A 26,280-nucleotide genomic window follows, 5' to 3' on the forward strand; every position below is an offset into this window, starting at 1 on the left:
TGGAGCCGAAGCTCTCAGAACTTCAGTGCTTCACGCAATAACAATTGTGAAGGTTTTTAGAGCTGCCAGCCCTTTGTTGAAAAGCACTCCTAACTAAAATTGTTTTGTATTATTTTTAGTATTTCTTTCATTCTGATTTATGAAATGATCAATGAACAAATATACATTCTCATTAATTTATGCTAGGCAAAATAATTACTAGTTACAGTTGGATAAAATGTTTCCTCTTTAACACACTGTAATCTTTTGTCAATACTGCAATTAAAAATAACCCCAGAACATTTTAAGAACTATCATTTGACAAATCACACTCCTCCAGTAGCTAGAACCATTGAGTAAGTCAGTTTTTAAACCACCCCTGTGGTTCAACACTTCAGTTTTTTTATTGTTCTTAGTTACATGTGTGGTTGGAATATAAGATTCTGAACAAAGACAAACATTGCAGAGAAAATCCAAAAAAACAGGGCAGAGGGAGCAGGAAACTTGTCTTCACTTTATTAATATCTTTCCTGAATTATTGTCTTGGGTAGCATTTGCCCTCTTAGTGTCTTCTGTAGCAAGATAGCTGTGTACCGGGGGAATGAGCTGCACTGTGTCTGCTCTTGCGGGAGGGAAAATGAGATTGCTCTGGTTAGGTCAGAGGAGGAAGTAGTCTCCGAATGACCAGAACGGTTGCCTGCACTTGATACAGGTCTGTATAGCTGACTGCAGAGTTCCAAGAAGAGGTGAAGATTCTGAATCTCTGAAAACAATCCAGTTGAGGTTTGGTCCTTTATAACCATTACTTAGTGGTTAAAAGTGGGACAGTACAGCATGGAAGTTGTGACAATTTTCTAGTGCTTCCGGATCACACTTCCCTGCTTTTTTTAAAGCTGCCTGTGCTTTAAAGAAACTACTGTATATACAAGGTAAAAGAATGTTTATCATTTACTGGTTTTAGTAGAGAGACCTCATTTCGGATGTAGGCTTTGTATGGATCACTGAAGGCCCACAACTTCACGCTGTTAGTACAGGCACTCATAATCTTTTTTTAACTTAAATTTGCACTAAGGTCATGTGCTTTCTGTTGTAAATTGTTCTACCCAACTATTTATGCAATAAAGCATGAGTGATTCTGCCAAAAAGAGTTCAGAAGTTTTGAGTGGTCCCTCCAGCACCGCACATCTCCAGTAAAGATGGACCAGACAGGAAAGCAAGGGGGTGGCGCATCATGCCATGGGCACCCTTCTGCTCACCGGGGCCCAGACATCTCGACGCGGTTGAAGGACAGAGTAAAAGTACAGGCAGATTCTGGAAGAACACCTGCTGAAGACTTAAAACTGGAACAGAAAGTCACCAAAATCGCATCGCAGTGGATTAAGAGTAAGAAAATGAAGAGTCTGGTAAAAGTCCCGACTTGAAACCTGTTGACAATCTGTAGAAACTCGAAAAACTGCTGCCCATGAGTAATACTCTAACACCTTGCAAGAGTTTGAGCAAATCACGTGCTGTTTGATCATTGCTCTCAGAAGTGCTCCCAGAAAAATGTTGGGGTCATAGAGCTGAATACTTATGCAAGCAACACATTGTATCTCTGTAGTTATTGCAGCCATTTGCTGCAATTTATCTTCCCTTATAAGTCTTCTGTTTGAGTTTTTAGGTTTTTAAATAGAATATAAAGTAAAAAATGTGTATACATCATTTTGTAATTCTACAAAATGGGACACTGTAGGAAGGGTTTTGCAAGATGCTGTACATTTTTTTTCCAGGCCTTTTGAATTGTGTCCACAATCAAACATGGTCTTGTGATGTGCATGGATCACGGTACAAGCCAGAGGAGAGACTTGTACAGTACTTTCCAACTCCAAGACCATTCATGCAAGACGTTGGTTCATCAACACTGATGGGCGACTTATTCAGGACACCCACAACCCTGTCTATACAGACATCTTCCTTCCTCAGTTTCAAGTGTATTCACAAATGCATACTACTACCAACCCAGTCTAAGGGTAAGAGCCCAAACTGTCTCTTGCAAACCACCACTGCATAAAGGTTCTCTTGAATGAACAGATGCTGGTGGTATTTTTTTTTTAGGTGTATGTAGTGTAGCTAAACTGGAATAGCTATAGATGCAGGCAAATATAAAACCTATAGGGAGAGAGAGAGAGCATGATATATATGGTACTTGGAAACGAACAAATCCTTCATCAAGGGCCAAAAAAGACAAAGGTTCCTTACCTGTCAGAACAAATGTTTCAGAAACTGGTTAGTTTTCAAGATTCAGTTTCACAATAATGTAAAACAAACCCCCCCCCGGTTTGCTCTGGAGGCGAGAATGCATGTCCCTGCAAATGAATGATTTCCATAGACCCTGGAGTTCAGTCTGGGCTGCAGCCCAGGGTCACAGAGAGTGCAAAACAATCTCTTGCTGGGGTGGAGGAACACGGGTTTGTCTGGGGGACAGACTCGAGGAGGAAAAGAACTCCATGAACTGTGACAGCACCTGTTAGCTGGAATAATTATAACTAAGGAATTCTTTTTATGAGTTATTTTTCCCCTTCATTAAGACTACAGATTAATTAATGCCCTTTTTTTGGAAGAAGCACAAAGGTTGATTTTCCATATATCCTTACTTCAGCATTCCAAGGGAATCTGCTTGAATGCCTGCTTGCAGTCCTACACACACCCGTAAGTCTGCAAGTCCTACAGCAGGGAAACTTTAAATGCAAGTGACCCACACACCAAGAGTCACCGTGAGATTACGAAGCGGCCTTGTGTTGTCTGCTTATGACACAAGTACATCTGGAAACGTCAGAAATTGAAAGCAGGGCTTCAGCCAAATCGAGTTAATACAGAAAATAAAGGAGGCTCCTATTTTCAGATGGGTGGATTAATTTCTAACGAGGATTTTGTACAAACTGTTCCTGGTTTCACATAACATCACTTTATTAGCCCTATACAATTTCTTGCATTAGGAATTTGTCTTTTCACATACCCCAGCTGGCTCTCCATGAGACACACAGACGGCGCCCCTGGAGCAGTTGGGGTGAAGGGCCTTGCTCAGGGGCCCGAGGGAGTAGGATTCCTCTGCCGGCCGCGGGATTTGAACTGGCAACCTTCCAGCCACAGGCGCGGATCCTGAGCCACGGAGCCACCGCTCCGCTAATATGTGGCTTCCCATATCGAACTACAGGATTTTTCCATACCTCAGTGCGAAGGTAATAAAAAAAGATGTTCCTGTAACCTCTGTAAGGTGCTGAGAACATGCGGTCCAGGGGTAACGGGCAGGGGAGAGGGACAGGACAGGTCTCAGCAGGACAGATCCCTCCTTTTGGCTACGAAAGTAGTTTCACTAAACTTCCTAAGGGGGGGAAAAACGCTAATAGTAGGTTTTGATAAAAGGATTTGCATTTAAGGAAAATGACACATGAAAACATTTTGAGGAAGAAAGATTTTGTTTTTCCCTCCAAATCATAAAAATATGCAAACAGGTGTAATTTGACTATACAGAAAGAAGGCACACCCACCTGCCAACCGAGTCGCATCCTCCCTATGCCAGAGCCCCGTAATAAACCCGGTCAGTGGGGGGTGGGTTCTGCTGCACTCTCCTACGGATGGCGTTTCGAAACATTAATCATGAACACACACAGCGCTTGGCTGGCGAGCTTGCCCGTGATGCAGGAACAGAAGAAGCAGCATCAGCTATTTGGTTTGAAGTAAACTTTATTGACCACCTCCAGAAAATATAACAGAGAAAATGTTGAAACCCTTGCCCCCCAAAATTCCCGATTTCCCTCCCCTGTTAGCAATGAAGTAAGGAGTGTGAAAGCGTGCGGAGAACAGTTTCAAGCGGTGTGTATTGGTGTCCCATCGCCTCGTCGGACTCATCCCCCAGGCCGGCGAGGCCGACGCAGGCTTCTTCTCCGCAGGGAGTTTAGAGTTTCTAACTGGCTGCCTCCTACTGAAGCGCCGGACCCCAGACAGAAGTATCTCTCGCTCCGGGAGAGCGGCGCGCAACACATACCCACCGGGGCTGCGGGCGTCTCCGGCGTGAGTCGACGCCAGCGCGCGTCCTTCCTGTCCCGCCGGGCCGTCCGCAGCACACCGCTGCACCGCGCCGCACCGCGCAGGAGTAAATCCGATAGCTTCACTGTTAACCGATGGACCTTGTCCAAAAAAGGTGGGCTTGATTGTACAACACAGTTTCTCCTGGAGGCTGACGGGGGGAGAGGGAGCCGTTTGGATTAAAACTGGTTAGTGCTCTGTATTGCCAGCTCCCCCCCACCACCACCACCACAGCGAAAACAAGAACAAAAAAAAGATATACATGAGAAAATATTTTTCCCTGCTTGCTTAGAAAATTGTTCACACAATCAATATTAATGGATTTAGATCCATTCTGGTATTAACTCTATAAACATACAGACCTAGGAACGGCCCACACGGTAACTGGCGCATCAGTGTTAGTCACACGCGCTTCAGGAAAATAAAGTTGGAAGCACAGTATTTCACTTGCTATGGCAAATACAGGCGCGTGTTCGTTCCCCGGAGTTCACGTCCGCTCCTGCCAAAGCTCTGGGGCTCCGCAGCTCAAGCCCCCCCGAGAGGAGTCCCGCACTCCAGGAAAGCAGCGATCAAGAGCGTGCGGGCATCTTCCGAAACCTTAACCAGCCATCGTCTCAACAATATGACAAAAACAGTGATTTCCATTACAGAAGAAAAAGAAACGACTCCAAAAAAAAAAAGCATCTGAAAAATTGTCTTCGGAAAAGATGCAACGATCAAGAAGTACCTTCGGCCTACTGTGCATGGAAATGCTTTACATTAAACGGCAATTTCAACAATATTGACCAGCACGGTTGTGAGTCCATAATAATCAAGAATGCTGAACCGCCACCAGAGAGGAAACGTGTTCTGATATGAAATCTGCAGATTTCACACCTTGGAGTAAACAGTCGGATGGCCTAGTGAATTCTCCCTTCTCTCTAGTGTCAACTGAGTGAATCCAGACGGCGCTGGACTCTCGGCAATTGCGCAAGACGTTTCATACGATCAGTTCTGTTTGAGTTGTATAACCTAAAGCAGTACTGGACGCTAGGAGTGAGTCTTCCTTTTCCTACATCACCACAACGAAGAGAGTGAAACAACCTAAGAGGCCAGATTGCGACCCAGCAAACCTGCAGTTCTTAGAGGTGTAAGGAAGCCATGACCCAAGAGTGCAGAGCACTGTGAGAGCTTGAAAGAGATGACAGAACGGCACTCCGTGAGATGTACATCATCTTACTCTTGACTCCATTGTTCAACAACACGATCTTCAAAACTGCTTTCGAACCTGCACACCGACAAGTTGCGACTCCAGACCCCATGCCACACGTCCCAAGATCCTTTATTCATAGGACTGCGCCCTTCACTCTATCTGTACTTTTCTGGGCTGTGCTAATCCACTTCAGGAAAACATCCAACCCTGAGCTGCACAAAAGCACAGCCACCTACCAGAGAATCACAGCAAATTCTCAAAGTCTCACAATACCTGTCTCGGAGAAGAAAACGAATGTGGAGTCAAATTTGATCAAACGGCTGTTAACAAGCTAGCTTATTCTGAAACTACACAATGCAGTCATGCAAGAAAAACTGGAAATAACCACACCGCTAGCAACAGAGCTCAAAACCCTGCACGAAATGCTTTGTTAAATGTGCAAAAAAGCTCTTGCATATTCCTAACAGCTCAGTGTCTGGGAAAATAAAACCCACAAACGTCACATGTGCCACTCGGAAAACCAGCTGGGCGAAGGAGCACACTGGAACTGCCATCGCCATTAATGGCCAAGATTAGGAAAAAAAGCAATATTGACATAGAAAATACATTCGTGCTTGCAATTGTGTAGAAGGGTTTAATTTGCGTGAAACGGTACCTTTGAAAAAATGCTTTCAAGTCTATGTCAGATGAATGTACCTTTTTTTAAACTCATTTGAGCAGAACTGTAATCTAATTAAAAGGAGAATGCTAACTGCAGACACCAATGAAAAAGTAGCTGAAAATATGGGGGTCTTGTTACTGCTGGCATATATATATATACACACATCTTTAAGAGTCGCCAATTATATTTTCTGACATACACCCACCCGGTCTGGAATCGTTCATGTTGTAAGCCTTTTGTTTCTGGCTGGAATTCCTGTATTTCATAAGAAGACTGAGGATCGGCAGACCGGCACATCCTGCTTTCACCTCTTGACACTATACAAGGTCCACAGTGCCTTACTGTGTGAAAAGGAGTACTGCGTATATAAGGTTACATAGAATTATTTTTACATTTCTAAACGCACAATGTTGAGATGTGGTCACACCCTTATTTGAAAATATATGCTACTGTTTTCAAGTCATTTGGTAGCAAAATATCATCCTCTGAAAGGTCAACTGGATTGCCACTGGGCGTTACTGGAAGCAGAACAGAACTACAGCACCCAGTATCACTTCACCAGAAGGAACGTCAGGTTGTTCTAAGGTGCAGGATTATTGACTTGACAACCTGACAACTACAGCAACAGTGACAAATAATCCACAAGGCATCTGCGTTCGCAGGACCCCACCTGGCTGCAAACTGACTTCACACCAAGGTGACAGTCCAGCTTCAGACTCGATGACCGAAACGTAGAACCCGGTGTTTTTGTTTGGTGAGCACAGGCTCCAGTAAAACATTTATGATATGAATGGAAGATCACGTCACACAGGTCATGCAGCCTGCAGGACTAGCAGTGATTGTGTGTGGAGGTGTGGTCAAATACACCTCAAGAGCACTTCAAGAACCTGCGAAGTGGCCGCACAAAGGGCTTCCTCTGGGTTATTAAGTGATCACATCACACTGATTGCAGGAACGTGAACAGATTTGCACCGTGTGAATTCAGACGCATCTGCAACTGCTAAAAAACAAACTAAACATCTCTTGCTCATACACAACCAAAATAATGACCTACATTTTGTCCACAGCTTAGTGCTCTTAAGAAGGCAAGGTTTAAGCTAACCACTGTCAGCCATTCTCCACTCAGCTAAGCAAACTGCAGTACTATTTGTTCAACACTATATACATCACAAAGCTCACCAGAGCAATTTTCTGTATGATTCATTTTAATACTTAGAAGACAATATTAGGGGATCTTTTTTGAGCTAAATGTGTCTCATTCCAATTCGAGAAACCTTTGCAACTGTTCTTGGAAGCAGTCCAGTGTGAAATACGCCGGGCTTCAGAACTGCTCCGGTTATTTCGGCAGTGTGTTAGAGCTGTCACAGAAAAACTCGAAAAGCCCATTCTTGAAGAAAAATACTGATCACAAAAGCTTGTTTTAAGATTACACACATGATCACGTTTGTGACATCTCAACAGGGAATCTGTCAGTTTTACAAAATAAACTGCCTCTCCTAGTTCATTAAACACAAAATGGTCAAAGGGAATTAAATGTACGCACACAGGCAGTCTTTTGTACACAAGAGGGCTGGGCAATCAGGTGGAAGAACAGGTGAAGCCTTCCAAAAATCAGGATGTTCTCACAAGTGTTTTACATTCAGGGTGTTTTTTTTGGAAGGTTTGATTAAACACTTCGAAATCCAAACAAAACACCATTTTTTAAATGTGGCAGATCCACTGGGATTTCTTCTGCATTTCCTTCCCTCTCAGGACAACGAAATGGAGATGGATCCTTTTCAGATGGTGTCAGCGTGAGGATGGTGGTCCGTCTATAATGGCAGGGTATCAAACACCAGGGCAGAGGAAAGAGACTCCACAGCCAGTCTCTCGAGGGCTCAGATCTTAATGTGGTTCATTCTAGTCCACAGCTCTCACATTCCCGAAGACAGAAAAATCAAACTAACTTAAAACTAGCGCCACCTACGGTAGACACCACAGCCTTTTTGTTAACATTTGTTAATTCTAGCAGGGTCGGAAACACCAACTCACATCTCTATTTAAAGGACCTGTGTCATGAATACCTAAGGCAAAAATAAAATACAGGATTATTTAAAATACTGTTGAAAATGTAACACTGTGCTTGAATCAAATAATACCTTTCGCCAGTTTTGGTTTTATTTCCTGCCCAATGAAAGGTTAATGTTTTTGCTTTGGTAATCATCCGATTTAGTCAGGAGGCTTAGTACAGTTTGACTCAAAGAATATGAAAATACTGCGTGGTACGGAACACATTTTTTTCCCCACTGAATGTGGTTCCCTGTGTTTCCATATGAAGATCACCTGCACAGGTGCACCTTGCAGTTTGACATGCTTATGAAAACTGCCATACGCAAGCATAATCGAAGTGCTTTGTTAGCTATCCCTACCCGCGAATGATCCAAAGGTAATGTGTGGATCTGATCAGCCCGCCATGGTGAAACCTTGCCTTTGAAGAAACACAGCCTCAGCAACTGCTTGTCTGAGCAACAAAAAGGCTTTGCATCATAACACTCATGGAGTTAGCATGACTGTCATACATCTCTCTACGTCCCACTCGCCTTCTGACTCTTGCCCTCTTGAACGGCCCGTTTTATACAATGAATACACGAAATACAACGAAAAAGAAAAAAGAAATACGCCTGTGACCAGCGCTAACGAAAGGGAAAGGGCAGCCTGCCACTCCAACACTACCCCACTGCAGACAGGTAAGCACTTTCTTCATGCATTCAGCATGAATTAGCGAGGGAATAAGAAGAAATTACTAATAAAACCAAAAACAGGCTCCTAGAGTCAGGATTTCAGTTATCCCAACTGCAAAAAACCGTGAAGGTTGAAACTTCACATAGGGCGCCAGCTGCATTAAAGCTATACACAGCCTTTTCGGATATAAGCGAGAATGCTTTTTTGGATCAGACATGCAAATCACCTTTAGGCTGCGAATAAAGTTTATTTAATAGGATATGTGATGTGTTGTGACGCGTACTCCACGGCTAAGCGACTCCCCAGCTTCCCGGCGACGCTGGGCGAGCAGGCTGGCTCCGCCGGAGCAGTGCAAGGACAGAGCTTTGGCAAGGCAACACGACGGCCTCTCTGCTGGGAGCCCGGCCACACACGGACGCCAGCGTGCGACCGCGGCTCACATGGACTCGAACTCGTCGATGCGCTGCTTGGTGTTGCCTTGGCGGATCTGCCGCAGGGTCTTGTATTTGTCCCGGCCCGCCTTCACGTTCTCGGCGTGCAGCACGTCGTTCTGCGTCTTCTTGGTGTCGTCTCGCGCCTGGGCCAGCTCCGAACTCAGGGCCTGCGAGCGAGGGGAGAGGAGGCGCGAGGACGGTCAGGAACGACAGGAGGGTCCGCGGCCTCTCCGGCCCGTCTGGTAGTTAGCAGCCGCAGTGCTTGCAAACCCCCCAGTTACGGGAATGAGTTTCTTACCCTGATATCCTTATTTCATCAAAATACAGTCTTTTCTTTAATAAAGAGTTTATGTCTACCGGTGCAATAATGGTGTATGAAGCAGGAGAAAAGAAAAAATAAGAATCAGTGTGTGAAACAATACACGAACCCCTAGTTTAATTAGCGTAATTAAGGGGATAGTTCGAATCAGGCAGTTAACAAGGACTGAGAACGGGCAGCCCCGTCCGATATAACGGTCAGATGCTTTTGAGTCTGGTCACTCAGCCAATAAAAGCCAGTGAAAACACATCAGGCTAGGAGGCCTGGGGACCTCCGAAAAAGGGTCATAAGAGTCTTAAGTCTGGAGAGCGCTACAAAACCATTTTGAAACATTTGGGACGGGTTGTCCCCCAGAGATCTCCCCGGAAAATCCTCCAAGAACCCCAGGGTAACATCGGAGGATCTGCCTGCCTTTCCGGCTGTGGCTAAAGTTAATGTTCATGCCTCAGCCCTCAGGGGAAGACTAACCAGGATTGGTCTTCATGGCCGGTACAGCCAAGAAGAAACTCTCTAAACCTGGTTGATCCACACAACTACTGGAAGACGGATGATAACTCCTCACACTTATACAGCGTTTTTCTGGACACTCCACTCAAAGTGCTTTACAGGTAATGGGGATCCCCTCCACCCCCACCAGTGTGTAGCCCCACCTGGATGATGCACCAGTCCGCTCCCCACACACCAGCTCTCAGTGGGGAGGAGAACAGAGTGATGAAGCCAGTTCAGAGATGGGGGTTATTAGGAGCCCATGATTGGTAAAGACCAGGGGGGAATTTGGCCAGGATGCCAGGGTAACAACCCTAATTTTCGAGAAACGCCCTGGGATTTTTAATGACCACAGAGAGTCAGGACCCCAGTTTTACATCTCATCCGAAGGACAGTGGCTTTTTACAGTATAGTGTCCCCGTCACTATACTGGGACGTTAGGACCCACACAGACTGCAGCGTGAGCGCCATTTTGCATTTTGTATCGGCCATGTCGACTTAGACCCCAATGAAATGATATGGCAGGACCTAAAGTGCGCTGGTTTTGCGAGGAAACCCTGAAATATCACAGACTTCAAGTAGGAAGGATGGGACAAAAACCCTAAAACTCTGATGTGCGAGACTGATAGTCACAGGAGACCTTGAATTCGATCGCTGCTCAAGGAGTTGCCACAAGTTACCAGAAGTGTTCACCTAGGTATCAGACATTTAGTGTTGAATCATTTTGTTAAACAATCACAGATGTCTGTGTTTTACATTTTATCTTGCCCATTTCATTTTTATGAAGACATTCACAAACATCTAATTAACTCTGAGGGATAAAATGCACAAGAAGAGAATGCAGACCCCCCCCCAAGGGGGTTCACATTTTCTGAGAAATCACACCCAGACGTTTCTTAAAAAAAGTGTGAGGGGGGTGGTATCAACTCAAACAGCAAAAGCTGGATAACTTGTCCCACAGTCCCACGTGGGAGGAGGAACTAGGCTCTGACATGTATTTCAGACCAGTGAAAGGCCGAAGACGGACACAAGAAATGGAAATGGTACCCATACCAGTCGGAGGAATGAACCAAGCTAACTGGCACGGGGTGAGAGAGCTGCTGGGTATGTTTCCAGAGGGCTAGGGGGAACCTGAAGGTGGTCTTTCCGGCAGGTCTGTGGCGGGCTGACCTGCAGCTGCTTCTTGACGCGCTCGTTCTTCTGCGCCTCGGTGAGGCGCTCCTCCTCGCTGCGGTGGTTGGCGACGCCGTCGCTGGAGAGCTCCGCGCTGGCCTCGGCGCTGTTCTCGTCCTGCTCGTCGTGCTCGTTCTCCACCGGCGCCGCGGCGGGGGCCGGCGGGGGCGGGGGCGGCGACGGCGGCGGCGGGGCGCTCATCACGCTCTTCAGCTCCTCCTTGGTCTTCTCCAGGTCCTCCTGGGCCGATATCGCCTGTGCCGGAGAGGCGGAGGAGGGGGTCAGTGCAAGGCCCCAGAGGCCGGACAGAGCGGCGGGCGGACCCAAGCTAAAACTGCCGCCAGGGTCACTTCTGGGTCACGTCGGGTCACCAGACGCTTGGGAAAGGATTCTCCTCAAATCTGGAATTTCTCCTCTAAGCAAGCTGCAAGAGGACAAGCGAATATCAGCCAGCAGCTTGCATTTTCCAGAGACAAGCAAAGGCTCGACAAGCGAAAACTGGCTGAAGGACTTCATACATAAACTACAAAGTATTTAAACTTTCAAAGTATATAAACTGGTATTCACAAACTGCCGTGTTCCCACTGTCATTTTGTACTTCCAGACAAGAATCGGGAAATGTTTCATAACTGTCAAGTCAATAAAATATTCAGCTTCACTTGACATTTCCCTAATTACCATGGGTGAAGCACATTCAGCCCGTGCTGATAAATTTCAACACTGATTCTAACCTTTTGCAATATTTAAAACGTTTACTATAAGATTACAAATAACCTCAGCTCTGCTGAAAGATATTAGACTTAAATCTGCCCGGGGGCCCTGAGGGTCTCGTCGGGGGGAAAAAGCAAAGGCAACACGCGACTGTCTCCACTGTTAATGTAAAAACAGAAAAGAAAGGACGTGAGAGAGAGGTTTAGGGGGGAAACGGCTCTTCACACGCTGAAAGCAATTTGAGGTTGGAACTGAAATGGCTCTGAAACAGCCCCCCGCCTGCCACCCACCCACTCAGCAACTGAAAACCAATCATCAAAACTCATTTTTTGCATAAACTAAGTTAGTTCCTTCAACAACCCTACCCCTGCTACTGTAAGCCACTGACCGTGAGCCAGACGAGTACAGGTGTTGTGAGAATGAAAAACGTTACTTTGTGTTGCCATTCTGTGGCCTCCTCTTCCTTTTTCCTCTTGGCCTCCTCCAGCAGCGCGATTCGGGCAGTAAACTCGCCGAGTTCAGCCGCCTGCAACACCAACCACACAAAACCCCTCTCAGGCAGCCGGCTGTGCTGTGGGCCCGTGTGCACGGCAGCAGGGGTATCACGTCCTCCGGAAACAATTTATTTTCCCCCTTCATCCATCCTGTTTCTCACCGCTCGCTCCTGTACAGGGCACAGGGCTGCCGGAGCCTATCCCGGCAAGCAACAGGCGCAGGACAGGATACACCCGGGACAGGACCCCAGTCCACTGCGGCGCACACGTCCACACACACACACACCAGGGCCATGTTTCCAGGAGCACATTATCCTGCCAGTATATCTTTGGACTGCGGGGAAAAAAAACTGGAGCACCTGGAGGAAACCCATGCAAACACAGGGAGAGAGCACCCCAGGTCTGGAATTGAACCCAGGGCCCAGAGGTAACCACTGCGCCAGCATGGCGCCAATTAATTTTTCCTGCTTGAAAATGTTGATTTAACAACCCATGGGATGAACAACCCATTTCACACTCCTATACACTTTAGCAGAACGACATCTTTGGGGGGGCGGGGGGTGAGAGGGGGGATGGGGGAGACAGGTTTTCCTTTAAATCAACAAGTTCACACTTCCATCCAACGGAAAACCTTGGAGGAGGCTCAGAAAAGGTTGGGATTTTTCCTTCGTGTCGAAAGCGGGGACTTTGAAAGGGCGAAGGGGCTGCCTGGCAGAACACCCCCTCACCCGCCGGGCAGAACCCGAGGCTTCGGGAGAGAAACGGGGCCGAACGGCCCTCCGGCGCGGGCTGGAGCCGGGCCCCGCCAGCTGCATTCGGGACACCGGTCGTAACCAACTTGACGGTTTTGACTTGGAAAGCGGCCCAATATCTAGACACACACCTTCACTAAACATCAAAAGGCACACAGAGGCAGGGTCATAAATTATTTCAGGCTAGGGTGCCAAAACCATCAAACACTGACTTCACTGCAGGCAATGGGGCATCCTGTGACACGCTAGACGCCAAGGGAACAGGCTGGCAGGGCGCCGCTCCTACCAGCTGCTCCTGGTTCTTCATCTGGTCCGCGGCCTGCTTCGCCAGCGCCGCCTTGGCCTCCTCCGCCGCCCGGCGGTCCCGCTCCATGCGCTCTGCCTCCTCCTGGGCCCGCCTGCGCTCCTGGTCCAGCTCCAGGGCCCGCCGGGTCTGCTCCTCCAGCTCTGTCACACACACACACACACACAGGGCCGCGGGTCAGAGCTCGCGCGCCGGGCAGCACAGCGAGGCGCCGGCGCAATCTCGGGGCGGCCCTCCTCCACAACACAACATTCTCCTCGTCCGTCAAGCTAGTCCTTACGCACGCCGCCTCGGAGCGCCGCTCGTCACAGAAAACCTCACTTCGCCGAACCGCGAAAGAAAGCTCCTGTTAATGCGCTGGACCACTCGTCTCTGGCCTGAAGATTTTTGTGTGTAAAGTCTGGATTTCAGAGTCTGATTTTCTGCTCATGCTTTAACACAGAGGGTCCCAAAACAGAATGGATATCCTAAAAACGATGCCTGCAGATAAGGGTACCTTCACTGACTGAAACACCCCAGGTGCCTGTAGATTTCCATTACCGTTCACAGTACTGGCAATCTCAAAAAGTTGTGTGTTTATTACTTCATATACAGTATATGATCATATCATGGAAATGACGCTAACAACGGGCAGATTGAGACTAGACTGAAATGAACAGAAACATAAATACGAACACCTGTGTCTATGCTGAAGAAGTAGGCTGTCCCTATTGCAGTATTTGGATAAAACAAATCATGCATTTCAAAACTAACACCAGTGACATTCTTAACTTGGCACACACTTGCTTACAGGGGCTACAGTAAACAAGCCAGGCAGTAGCTCTAAAGGAGGTAGACATAAAAGAGTAGGATGTTTGTGTGGTTAACGGTTAATGAGCAACTCCCTGAACACCTCACATGAAGCAGTAAAAAAGAGGCTGGTGTACTCTTCAGCAATATCATACTGTTGGGAGACAGAAGCATCTCAAGGCTTCAGCCCCACCTGTCCCCTCAGGAGTTGGTGGCTGATTGATCTGAGTCTCCTGTAGCCGTCTCTTGAAAGACGTCGGGAGATGAGCTTCCACAGCACGGTCAATTGCCCTTCCAGGCTCCCACAACCCCCAGCGGGAAGACGTTCCTTCTGCTCTCAGCTTTATAAAAGCTTCCCCCTGGCTCCTGTGTCGCTGTTAACTCACAGACCAAGCCGAGACCCCGTCTCCTTCCAAGGAACGGCTGGGTGAGAGCCTCAGATCAATAAGCAACCAACTACTGGCTCAGGTGATATTCTGTTGTTTGCCGTTACAGCAAAATGGCATAAACATGAGCCTTTTGAGAACTTGGAGACAACTCGGAGCCGGCAAATGAAAAGTGCTCAGTCGCTCCTCACCTAGCAGGCCAGGACTGTAATCCTCTAGGCCCTGCCCCTAGAGCCGCAGCTCGATTCGTGTTTGAAATCGCCCCCCCAAGCCCAACCAGGTGGCTCTCGAAGCGAGCTCTGGGATAACCCGCCCAGCTCCGTCTGCCTTCGCTGCCTGTTCTCCTACGGCAGGGATCACGAACACAGCAGCGCGTCACTGTACACACCCCGGCACAGCTGTGGTCCGGGAGACCCCAGGGGTGCGGGGACACACGGGGAGTGAGTGGGAAGGGCAAGGAGTCACAACTGCGATCCAGATTTTAAAGGTCTTCTAGCTGACCCCATTTGTACCAAAAACTACACTTTCATTATGCCTCAGTGTCCTCATTTACTTGTTGCTTTCCAGAATTCATTTTCAGTCCATTTTAGTAACCAAGAGTTCAGTTTCTAAACAATCTGAATTAATAAAAATCTCTCGGTCCAAGCACAGCACAGCAGGAGAGTCTGTGAGCAATTCAACAAGTCTTTTTTGGGGGGAGGGGTCAATTCTGGGGGGTCAATACTGACAGAAAGCAGCTGCAGACCTGCAGGTAACAATTTTTCCCGCATTTGAAAAAAATTATCAGCATTTTCTGAAAACAGCCCTGCAAACGGAGATAAAGGTCAATGGGCTAGGGTGATTAGACTGATGAAAACAGCTTTCAGTCTTTGGCATGTGGATTTCTTTTGCCTTTACTAAGATCCAATTTGCTCTTGGACTCATCAGCACTGTGAGGAGAAGCTGGCACATGCTGGTTTAGTCATATTCACAGCAGCTCTACAATATAAACAGCCCTGAGATTGTTTCCAGCCATCGGGGCGACGCACCACTCATGACTTGTGTCACATGTTAAAAACCTTTACGAATTACGCATCTGATTGGCATTTGATTTTCTTGTGATAAACGTGTCCAGAAAACAAGCAAAAGATCCACATGACGTGTTTAACAGTAATCAACGCCAAAAATCAACTAACAGACATGCACCCGTAATGAGGCAAGTAAACCGAAAACTATTTGCATGCAGAAATCTCCTTGGAGGCCTTTAATATTTAGTGAAGCAGGTGTGAAAACGACCAAACCACCGCCAGTGCTCTCTCCACTTCTCATCAACTTAGCTGTGAGCCCGTGAAATTGAATGAAGTCATGAAAACATCGGTCGCAACATGAAAGTGGACACGAGGAAATTGGATTGTGTGAACAAGGCACTGACATTACTTTTCTAGAGCCTGTCTCTCACAGTATTGATTTGGTCTGTGGTACAGGGGCAGCCAAGAAACCTTTGAGGGTCCACTAGGGAAATATACTGAGAGATCCTTCTAGTGCCACTATAATCATGGTTACCTGGTGACAGGTGCAGCCCTGAGAGAAGCAAAAGGTTTTAGTTTAGTAACTAATAATTAAAGACAAAATAGTGATCTAATTAGTTTGGTTTTCTAAAAGTTTGGTTATTCTAAAATGTCTGTCCGGAAAAATCAATCTAGCGTCTGTTTTTCTAATTAGCTGTTATGTATGCAGGGATTAATACATAATGTGTGATTACCGGGGCACACTGAGCATGCTTTAAACTGATATTTATTTTCATAAAGAAATACTCCTGCATCACTTTAATAAATTCTCACTCAATACACTGAATACCCACCTGTAATTTGCAATGTAAATTCCTGCTTAAAATCTAAAAAAAGTTATTTTTTACTGTTAAAATAAAAAAATTATAATTATTTGACTGTTACATTAAACAGAAATCTGATCTGCGATCTCTGTTACCTCCAAACCCTGCAGTGCCCCAGGAAAGATCAGCCACTGGGCGCGACTGGACTGTGCCAGGGATCCCCCAGACACACTGGCACAGCAGCTCATACATATCACAACACCAGGATGCTCTTGCAGAAGTGGTCTCACCCAAACAAGCCTTTGAAGGAAGCACGTTCGTTTTTACACAGGACGGATACTGCGAGCTTCCACTTGGACAAAAAAAAAGCTAAAACCTGCATTCCCAGCAAGAAGAAACTGAGCTGCCTGACTAATCAAGAGCTCTCTGACTTGCCTTAAGTGCGCAAACATGGCAGGCTATTGACACAGCTGACTTGAATGGCGAAAACCCTCATTAGCATGGCCTCGATTATTTGCAGCTAGACCGTTGCCAGTCAATTCTTAGAATGAGAAGACAAGAGTCCAACTGAAATTAATCTTATAACGGGTGTTTTTAGAAAGCAAATATATGTATAGGGGAAAAGGAGACACCTGCACAGACACATCCCTGCTGTCTCTCTGCCTGCTTGTTAACTGTACCTCTCTCTCTTTCCAGTGCAGATTTTGTGTGAAACACAGTTCATTTCTGTCCCACAGCAGCGCCGGACAGGTTAACTAATTCCTGGGGCTGGCCAGAAGGCCTGAAAAGCACTACTGCCGATGTTCAATAGCAATGACAGAACCATACATAGAAATGCTCCCCATACAGAGCTTCAGTGTCCGCAGTCTCGGGACACACACGGCTCAGTGCTGTTGGAAATCCTGTGAGAAGATACTTCACAGTCTCAATGAGCCAGGACTGCAGTACGACTCAAGTGCAAACAGTTCACATTCAAATAATGAAGAGGGCAATAAGATTTCTCGCAAAGTGAAGATGAACAGTACAGTACACACAGTTAAGAAATTAATACTTCTCTTAAAAAGCTATTGTTTATATGAACATTTTAAGCTATAAAGGACGACTACAATCACAGACATTATGATTGTAAGCAATGATGCTTGAAAAACAAAGCAAAAACATTTGTTTGAAACTTTGTATTTTAACCTCTTTAATGTTACTTCTGACTGGCGCTCCTAAAACAGAACATTTTGATCGAAGAAAAATGTATTTTTTCCTTACAGCAATATGCCAAGAGGAAATAAAACTGCAGGAAAACTGGTGTATAAGCTGCAAATTTCCCTTTCTTTGTTTTGAAACATTTAATGTGGAACTATGTCCCAAGTGCAGGGAATCTGGGGGTAATTTAAATGGAGCTCACTGAAAGATACCATTCCTCCCCTTGATACTGGAGAAACATGAGTACAGGATGATGTAGCCGACACATGTAACCAAACCACATTCAGGTTACAGTGGTGAAGGCGACGGACAGCACTGGAATGTGGCTGAAGACGACCAGATCCCTTCCCGATTCTCGAGCCCTGCTGGGAGCACAGCTGCGCTGGGCACACCCTGCCTTTCGCTTCTCGGTGAAAGGGCCCGGGTTATCCCCCTGGGAAGAGGGCAGCTGGCATTATGTGCCTGAGGCCCCACTGCACAGTAGACTGGCAGAGGACTGGGAAGTTGCTTCACAAACGGGACTAAGGGTGACCTTTAGGTAGGCCAGGCTGTGTAAGATCTAATCTAGCCAGGACAACACCCCTACTCGTACAAATGGATAACACTGGGGTACAGCGCTGGAAAGGAAAACAACCCCCCTCCTTTCTAGGCATAGTCTCGGTGTAAAGGGGCGCTGGTCCGTCTCCCCAGAGTCCTGCTCTTCAGGATGAGAGAGCCGTGAAGATGAGTCCGTGCCCCAGCCTCAGGGTCGTGTCCACTGAGGGCTGGGGGACACGGGCACCGCCGACCTGCTGGACACAGTGGAGGGGACACGGCAGCAGTGCGGCACTCACCTTTCTGCGCCTTCAGCGTCTGCTCCTCAATCTGCCGGAGACGCTCGATCAGCTCGTCCTTCTCTCGCTCTATCCTCTCCTTCTCCTTCTCTGCCAGCTCTCTTTTCCTCTTCTCGTTTTCTAGCTGCGCCCTGAAAGACAGGCATCGGCGAGGACAGAGCCATATTACCCTCCCTTACTCCGACCTCACTCATATCGCACCGTTGGCAACCGATTCCGCACCCACCCAGGGGAATTAACCTGCACGTCCATCTCCCTCTCTCCCTTGCAAGGCTCAAATCTTGTACTGTACTGAAATTTCTTGGTGCCACACTGCCCCCTGCTGCCGAACGACGGACCTTCTTACAGAATGCTCCGGTGTTCAATGCCATTGCTCACAACACATTACGCCAACTGAAGTACAAAAAGATCCGCAGATCTTAATCCGTTATTAAAAAACCTCAACTATTTGCCGAGTTCCAAGGTTTCCTTGACTTGTGGTGAAACAACAGCTCCAGGTATCTTGCAGGCCAGAATAAAGGCCAGTGGGAGAGGACGGGCTCATGGGTGTGAAAACCTGCTACCTTTCTCTCACCCTCACACTTCAAGAAGACTCAACAACAATAACATTGCGTTTCTTCTTCCTGCCTTTCAGATTGGGATTAACCATTCATTGTTCACTTAGTTCAGGCAGGCGTCAACAATCATCTATTACTGCTTAACGCAATGGCAAATACTGCACAATTACTGCTCCTCTTGCTTGCTTGCTCATCACTTTTGAAAACCCAACTGCGAGTGGAGAAGCCTGCACGTGCACCCTGCGGACACGGCACCCCTGGACCCCCACCACGGGCCGAGAGAGGAGCAGCGTTTGCCCTGTGCTGTACCTCTCCAGCTGCTTCTGGTGCTTCTCCTCCCGGGCCTGCGCCTTCATCTGCTGCACCTCGATGGTGTCTGGCTTCCTCCTCCTCATGTACAGCTCGTGGTTGCCCATGCACAGGGCCAGGATGCGCTTGTTTATTCTTAACCGCGGGGCATAGAAGACGAAGTCCTTCGGGGCACAGAGACAGCTGAAGATTAATCGCTCGTACTGACTGGACATCACCCTGCCCCGCCGCTGTGAAGGGCGTGTACAACCACCCCACACGCGGCTGTGAAGAGCCGTGCCAGTCACCTCGAGTTTCAGAAAGAGACGGCTGTAGAGATGTTTACAGGAGACCATCAACAGTCACTAGGGGGCGCAAGAACACAGATAAAATGTCTTGTCTACAGCGGCGATTTCTTAAGGTCACAACAAGTCACTTAGTCTGCCACAGTAAAGGGCTTATTTATTCTTTGCAGAAGTCTTTTTACCCAATACTAACTGACTGATAAACCTAAACTAAACTGGCAATTTTGGCCAATGTTCAAGATGTGATTTTTAAGACGTGCTCTGCCGCACAGGCTGCCCCTGATGCTGTTAACATTTTCCTGAGTTGATGGAATAAATCATTATAATGAGTCTCAGTCGTGCAGCCTTAAGTGGTCCACACAGAGTGTCATCTAAACGCCTCTAACGAAGAAAATGCATACAAACAAGTCTCAAGGGCACCTCCAGGACACAGGGCTCACATCGTATACATATCACTTGTGATCATACTGTATGGACGAGACAGAAGACGAAACAAACCACACCATGTCACAAGCACTGGAAACTGGAAATAATATCCATCAGCACTGGAAAAGCAAACCGGAGGTTGTGCAGGGACTTACTGGCGCCTTTTTATCGATGGGTTTGATCACAAACTTCTTGTCATTGAAAGAGATATTTCTGATTTCACTCCAGGGAAAGCCGATCTTTGGTGTCAACCTGAAAAAGAGCAACCCAGTTTAACACAAAGGCAAAAGTGTGAAATATCACCAGCAGCCATATCACCCTGCAACTCACAACTGGCAACCCCCTGAAGCTAAGCAGGTACCTTAGGCTGAGGCTAAGCTGGTCAGTACCTGGATGGGAGACCTCCTGGGATAAACTAAGGTTGCTGCTGGAAGAGGTGTTAGTGGGGCCAGCAGGGGGCCAGCAGGGGGCGCTCAACCTGTGGTCCATGTGTGTCCTAATGCCCCAGTATAGTGACGGGGACACTATACTGTAAACAGGCGCCGTCCTTCGGATGAGACGTAAAACCGAGTTCTTGACTCTCTGTGGTCATTAAAAATCCCAGGGCGCTTCTCGAAAAGAGTAGGGGTGTAACCCCGGTGTCCTGGCCAAAATTTCCAATCGGCCCTTACCAATCATGGCCTCCTAATAATCCCCCTCTCTGAACTGGCTTCATCACTCTGCTCTCCTCCCAACTGAGAGCTGGTGTGTGGTGAGCGTTCTGGCGCACTATGGCTGCCGTCGCATCATCCAGGTGGGGCTGCACATTGGTGGTGGTGGAGGGGAGTCCCCATGACTTGTAAAGCGCTTTGAGTGGACTGTCCAGAAAAGCGCTATATAAGTGTAAGCAATTATTATTATTAATTCAATGAATTTTCAAAAAAGTACAAAAATTTCAGGAAATACCAGCAGGGGGCAATATAAGAAAACATATAGGAGACGATGTCATAGTACATGGCAACCGTTTAGCCTGTAGTTTTAACAAAATATACAATTTGTTTTATTACACACAGAGTAAAAATAAACTTGTCCAAAGACAAGGTGAGACGACTTCTTTACAGAAGTTGCAAACTGCTCTCTTTCCTTTTTGTAAGCTTCGATTAGCTTACAAAAAAAGACAAAACAGGAAAAACACTGACTTATCTTTTTTAATCATAGATGAACACTAAACCTAACTTCACTGCTGTGAAAGGCGAGAACAGTAGAAAAAGGAGATGCTAAATATTGTTTCCATGTGGCAGATAAAGACACAAAACTATAAGCCATCCTATCCCGTTATTATGCTTCAGCTATGGGACGCACTACACCTGCCAACAGGTGAAGTCCTTCTCTTGTGATCTCTTCCGAAGAGAAAGGAAAACTGCCAAGCTTACTTGTCTTCGTGTTCGTAGATGTTCAGCCCCAGCGCATCGACCCCCAGCCACAGCTCCGTTCCCTTTTTGTTCTTGATTTCGAAGTAGTTTACGCCATACATCTCCAGATCCTGGGCGATCTTCAGGTACTCCATCATCGAATCCTCCCTGTTCAAACAAGAGCAAGCGTGTTCTTGGATTCACCGAAACTGTCCTGCATTCAGACCTTGACTGCGCCACTCGCGGCGAACTCAAACCTGAAATAAATCTTAAATCACCGCCTCATCCTTTATTTATTCATATTCTTTCCCCCAAACAGCATCTGTGCTGTACAACACTGTAGCACTACTGATGTTGCCAGCAAGGACAGCACAAGGCCAGCAGGCAGGCTGGCAGTCAGGCAGAGCAGCTGTTAATCATGGATCTGCAGGGACACTGTAGAGCTGAACCTGCACAACCGGGTCTTCTCCTCTGACCCACACAGCCACAGAAGACAGGTCCCCCTTATCCCACCTCCCGGACCAACACGAGACGTCCGGTCAGGATTTTGGAATAGGGTGCGAGTTCCTTCACATTAAAGGCACACCAGAAGACACGAGGACATTCTAGGACCACCTGGCAACATCGGTCCTTTATTATCAGAAAAATAACGATGACAATAATAAATAATAATAAAGCTTTACACTGTAGTAAGAAACAAGTACACCATGAGAACAAGTGACAAAACTAGCACAATTAAAAACAAGGGTTTAGAAAGCAGAAGACAAAAGGGGCAGACAGAACGGATTAAGTGAAAGCCTTTCTGAAGGAGAAGGTTTTGACTCTGGATTTCCAAGCGCTCAGGGCAGGTGACTTTCTGATAATCCCTGGAGATAGAATTCCAGAGCTCTGGGGCGTTGGCACGAGAAGGCCCCGTCACCCAATTCAGATATCTATCATTCCTGTTTTTATCAGGTTTTAAGTCCAGATATGGATTTTGTTTTTCGTTCACACGATCATCTTTTCAGCCACTGGAAGAACTCTGAAAAGAAACAATATCCAGCCCTCATCTTTACCTTCCTTCACCTACAGTAACAAAAGCGAGGAAAAGCATGCATCCTCTGATCTACTGTCGGACGTACAGAGTACAGAGCTGCAAGGAATGCCTCGCAAGGACCTTCAAAGGTTCGACACAATGGGACCAACGCCCGCTACCGCCTTGTATGAAATCCTGACGCACATCTGTAGCTTGTTTGGAAATCTGACTGCTTTACAAGTTATATCTTTGTAAATAAAATATTACTGCATACGTGCACTTATTCAGCTTGAACAGAATGGTCTTTTTCTTGAATAACAATGGCCTTCTGGGATTTTACAGGCTTTAATGTACCCGTAAGTCTTGTTAGAACACTTGAGCTCTGATCAAGACGAGTGCAGCCTATGCCAGCAGACTGCACAACAGCCCGGTGGAAGCGAGATTTTGAAATGACCGCATCGTCAGCACTGGACAAATCCAGCAAGAGGGACTCATTCGGCCCCTGAGAGGTCTGGGCACAGACAGAGGTAACAAAGGGTTACCGCAAGAACAGGGACTCTCTCGTGATGAAAAAATAGTTCTGCGAAAGTTCAATCTGAACTACATAAGAGGTGAAGAGACCTCGACACAGTGCCAGCTTTTCACAACACTCACCTTCGTAAAAAAAAAAGGTTAGGGAAATTTACACTTAAATGCATGAACAGCTGAACCAGCAGCGGTGAGGTACCTGAGCATTCCTCTGTGCTCCTCATGCCAGGTCTGTATCCTCTCTTCCCACTGCTCTTTGGTTAGCTTGTGCTGTTCCAGGACCCTGGAAAATTCATTAAAACACGGAGGCAGTAAATATTGAGCAGCTGCTTCAATTTCTGCCGAGACCTCACAAGAGAGTGCACACCTCAGCAAGCTGCAATATCATGACACAGCCTTACTGGATAGTGATAGTCTTTTCGGGGGGGGGGTGATGTGCACTCACCCACTGACCCCTATCCCCCAGCAGCTGGAACACCGAAACACTGGCAGACAGGGAGCAAACATGACCAAAACTTCCATCTTCACACAGCAGAAAGAGACTCTTATCTGCGCACAGACCTCAATAACTTCAGTCTGCTTTTTTCTCCCCGATCATTTCATATGGTCAGCGTTACAGGTGAAAGTGGAGGTTCGCCAGCACAACAGCGAAGTGAACCTTTAAAGGACGATGAGACATGAGAGCTTCCTTTCGCAGCTCATCTTTTTCATGCGGCGCCGACCATCAGCAAACGCCCGGATCAACGGTGTCTTCTGAAAAGCCGCCCTGTTTTTGGAAATGTCCTAAACTTGCATCACGGGCTATAACGCAACAATGTGCTCATGAGAGACATTAAAAAAAAAACCACCACGCAGCCACATTTTCCCAATCAGTGGTGTCGAAAGTACCACACTGCTACGCCCTCACAGGCCCTCCCTACAGTTCTGGGGCCGCGTCCGGGCTGACATCGCCGAGGTCGGGCCCCGGGTGGCGTGCTCAACTGCGGCCCTCACCTCTGTGGGAGCAGGCGGTCGTTGGAGAGGTACCCGGGCTTGTGCACCTCCCTGCTGAAGTCTCCGTACTTGGCCTGCACAGAGTAGGAGGCCAGCAGGACGGCGGTCTCCGGGGGGCAATAGTTCTCGTCGTTCAGGATGGCCTCCTTGACCTGCAGGAAGAAGAGCCTCTGCGTGATCTCCTGGATGAGCTCCTCCGACACGTCCTCCGGGAAGAACTTGGCCCGGAACTTGAACTGCAGGGGGTTCTCCTTCTTCACATCCTGCTGCGTCACCTGCGAGACAACAGGGCCACGCTCGAAATTAGTCACAGTGTTATATACTTATGTGTAATAATATACGCTGGCCATGTTACATCCCTGCTGACAGTCACAGACGAGTGTCCAAAATAACGGAATTCCATAAACCTGCGCTTGTTTTATCTGGCAAGCTTAAGAGCAGCCATATCCCCCTGCAGCTCCCCGCTGGCAGCCCACTGGAGCTCAGCAGGTGTGAGCCTGGCCAGTACCTGGACGGGAGACCTCCTGGGAAAGCTAAGGTTGCTGTAAGAAGAGGTGTACATGGGGCCAGTAGGGGGCGCTCACCCTGCGGTCTATGTGGGTCCTAATGCCCCAGCATAGCGACGGGGACACTATACTGTAAAAAGGCGCCGTCCTTCGGATGAGACCAAATACCAAGGTCCTGACTCTCTGCGGTCATTAAAAATCCCAGGGTTTGGGTCCCAAGAGTAGGGGTGACAGCCGGGTGTCTTGGCTAAATTTCCATTGGCCTGTACCAATCATGGCCTCCTAATAATCCCCTAATAATCCTCCTAATAGGGAACTGGCTTCATCATCTGCTCTCTGTTCGCTCTGTACTATTACAAGGCAAAATGGTTTGACTGGAGTGTTCAGAAAAACACTCTGTAAATGTAACTAATTATTTTTTTGGTATTATTAACAACTGTATGCATGCATGTTGATTCAATGGCCCAGGGCTTCTGAAGTATAAAATACTTCAAAGAACAACTACCTAAGATGAAATACACTGAATAACAGAAAGGATCCCTTTAACTATTTAAAGACACAGACATTCCTCCCAAATTTTAATTCACATGTTTTTCAGCCTTGTAATATGCATTCATACTTCAAACCCTTACTTAATATGGGAGACCTGAGCCTTCGCAACGATCGTGGATCCGAGGTGTAGTATCGTGTCCCCATCAAGAAAGAGGTTTAGCCCTGATCGGCTGGAAAACTCACCTTTTTATTCAGTTTCAGCCACGTGCTGTAACCCTTGCTGTCTGTATATTGCAGCCCGAAGAACCAAACTTCTCGGAGGCCCACAGTCTTCACTACCTGTTAACACAACAACACAGTGCAAGTTCGTTTTTTTTTTTTGCTTCTCAGCGCAAAAGGTTGCTGGGACCTGCCGTGTGGCTATTTCTTTAACATCTCAATGCAGGCTGGGGCATTGACGGCACTTGAAACATTTTATTTTATTTGTTTGAGCCTGGACTGTTTGGATTCCCCCAAGCACGTCGCTCACAGCACATCACAAGCAGGCGCGTAAGTCAGCGGGCCAGAAAGAGAAGAACCTCCCTTTTCATTAGTCCCAGTACTCCTCCATGAGACCCATCTTATATTTCCCTCCTGCGGGGCTGCAGGTCAGCCTTGTGTCACCCCATTGATTAGCTGTCACGCTGCACCTCACAATGAGGAAGCACTTCGGCAGGCACTGCACGCTAGAGACATTCCTTTTATTGTCCAAGCAAACACGGCATCGAGCCTTGGCTCTTAACACACGGAAATCGGCATCGTTCCATTAAACCGCTTGATGTGTCTGTCAGTGTTTAAGGTCGGGTAACTGCTGTTCCTCCCACAGGTGCCTGTGGCAGAGGGATGTGCTGCCAAATAGCCACACACAGAAAAACAAACACGCTAATTCAGCAACATAAAAAAGGCAATGGTCCGTTTCCAGCTTATCGCGCCAAATCATTTAGACTGGCTCATAGGAGCATAAGAATTTGCATGCTGGCAAAAATACAGAGGCCATTCGGCTCAGCTTGCTCATTTGCTTATTAGGCAAGTTATTCGGAAGCCTCATCCACACTTCTTAACAGAGCCTAGTGTTTGGACCTTAGATCCCTGAGCTGCGAGGCGTGTTGCAGATACCCACAGCTCTTCATGTGAAGAAAAGTTTCCTGCTTAATCCTGTTGTCCAAAACAAATTCCCCATTATTTTCCAGTTCTGACCCCATGTGCTTATTTCACCGCCGAGTATGTAATTAACCTCTGGGTTGATCCTGTATATACACACACACCTTAGTAATTTATATACTTTGATGAAAAATAAGACCTCATACTTGTTCCCCTTCTTTGAACTCTAAAGTAAGGCTTTAATATCCTTTTGTGGTATGGTAGCTACAGAACACTATTCTTAATGAAGCCTGAACACTACAGTGTAAACCATGATCTGAATTCCACGTTTTT

General features: G+C 47.1%; 1 protein-coding gene across 1 annotated transcript in view; it reads right to left on the reverse strand.

Moving 5' to 3' along the window:
- Positions 1 to 3,684: 3,684 nt before the first annotated feature.
- The window catches only part of LOC102682335 (radixin), a 49,843-nt gene continuing 27,247 nt past the window's right edge, over positions 3,685 to 26,280 (reverse strand). The window contains exons 4-14 of the mRNA XM_069179219.1: positions 25,051 to 25,146; positions 23,810 to 24,084; positions 23,016 to 23,099; positions 21,295 to 21,441; positions 20,038 to 20,134; positions 19,173 to 19,336; positions 18,307 to 18,437; positions 13,274 to 13,434; positions 12,175 to 12,267; positions 11,028 to 11,285; positions 3,685 to 9,219 (exon numbers count right to left, since the gene is read on the reverse strand). Of these exons, the coding sequence (XP_069035320.1) occupies positions 9,055 to 9,219; positions 11,028 to 11,285; positions 12,175 to 12,267; positions 13,274 to 13,434; positions 18,307 to 18,437; positions 19,173 to 19,336; positions 20,038 to 20,134; positions 21,295 to 21,441; positions 23,016 to 23,099; positions 23,810 to 24,084; positions 25,051 to 25,146 (1,671 nt within the window). The 3' untranslated portion in view covers positions 3,685 to 9,054. The remainder of the gene's footprint in view (positions 9,220 to 11,027; positions 11,286 to 12,174; positions 12,268 to 13,273; positions 13,435 to 18,306; positions 18,438 to 19,172; positions 19,337 to 20,037; positions 20,135 to 21,294; positions 21,442 to 23,015; positions 23,100 to 23,809; positions 24,085 to 25,050; positions 25,147 to 26,280) is intronic.

The sequence above is a fragment of the Lepisosteus oculatus genome, chromosome 15, assembly GCF_040954835.1.
Source record: "Lepisosteus oculatus isolate fLepOcu1 chromosome 15, fLepOcu1.hap2, whole genome shotgun sequence".
Lineage (NCBI taxonomy): Eukaryota > Metazoa > Chordata > Actinopteri > Semionotiformes > Lepisosteidae > Lepisosteus > Lepisosteus oculatus.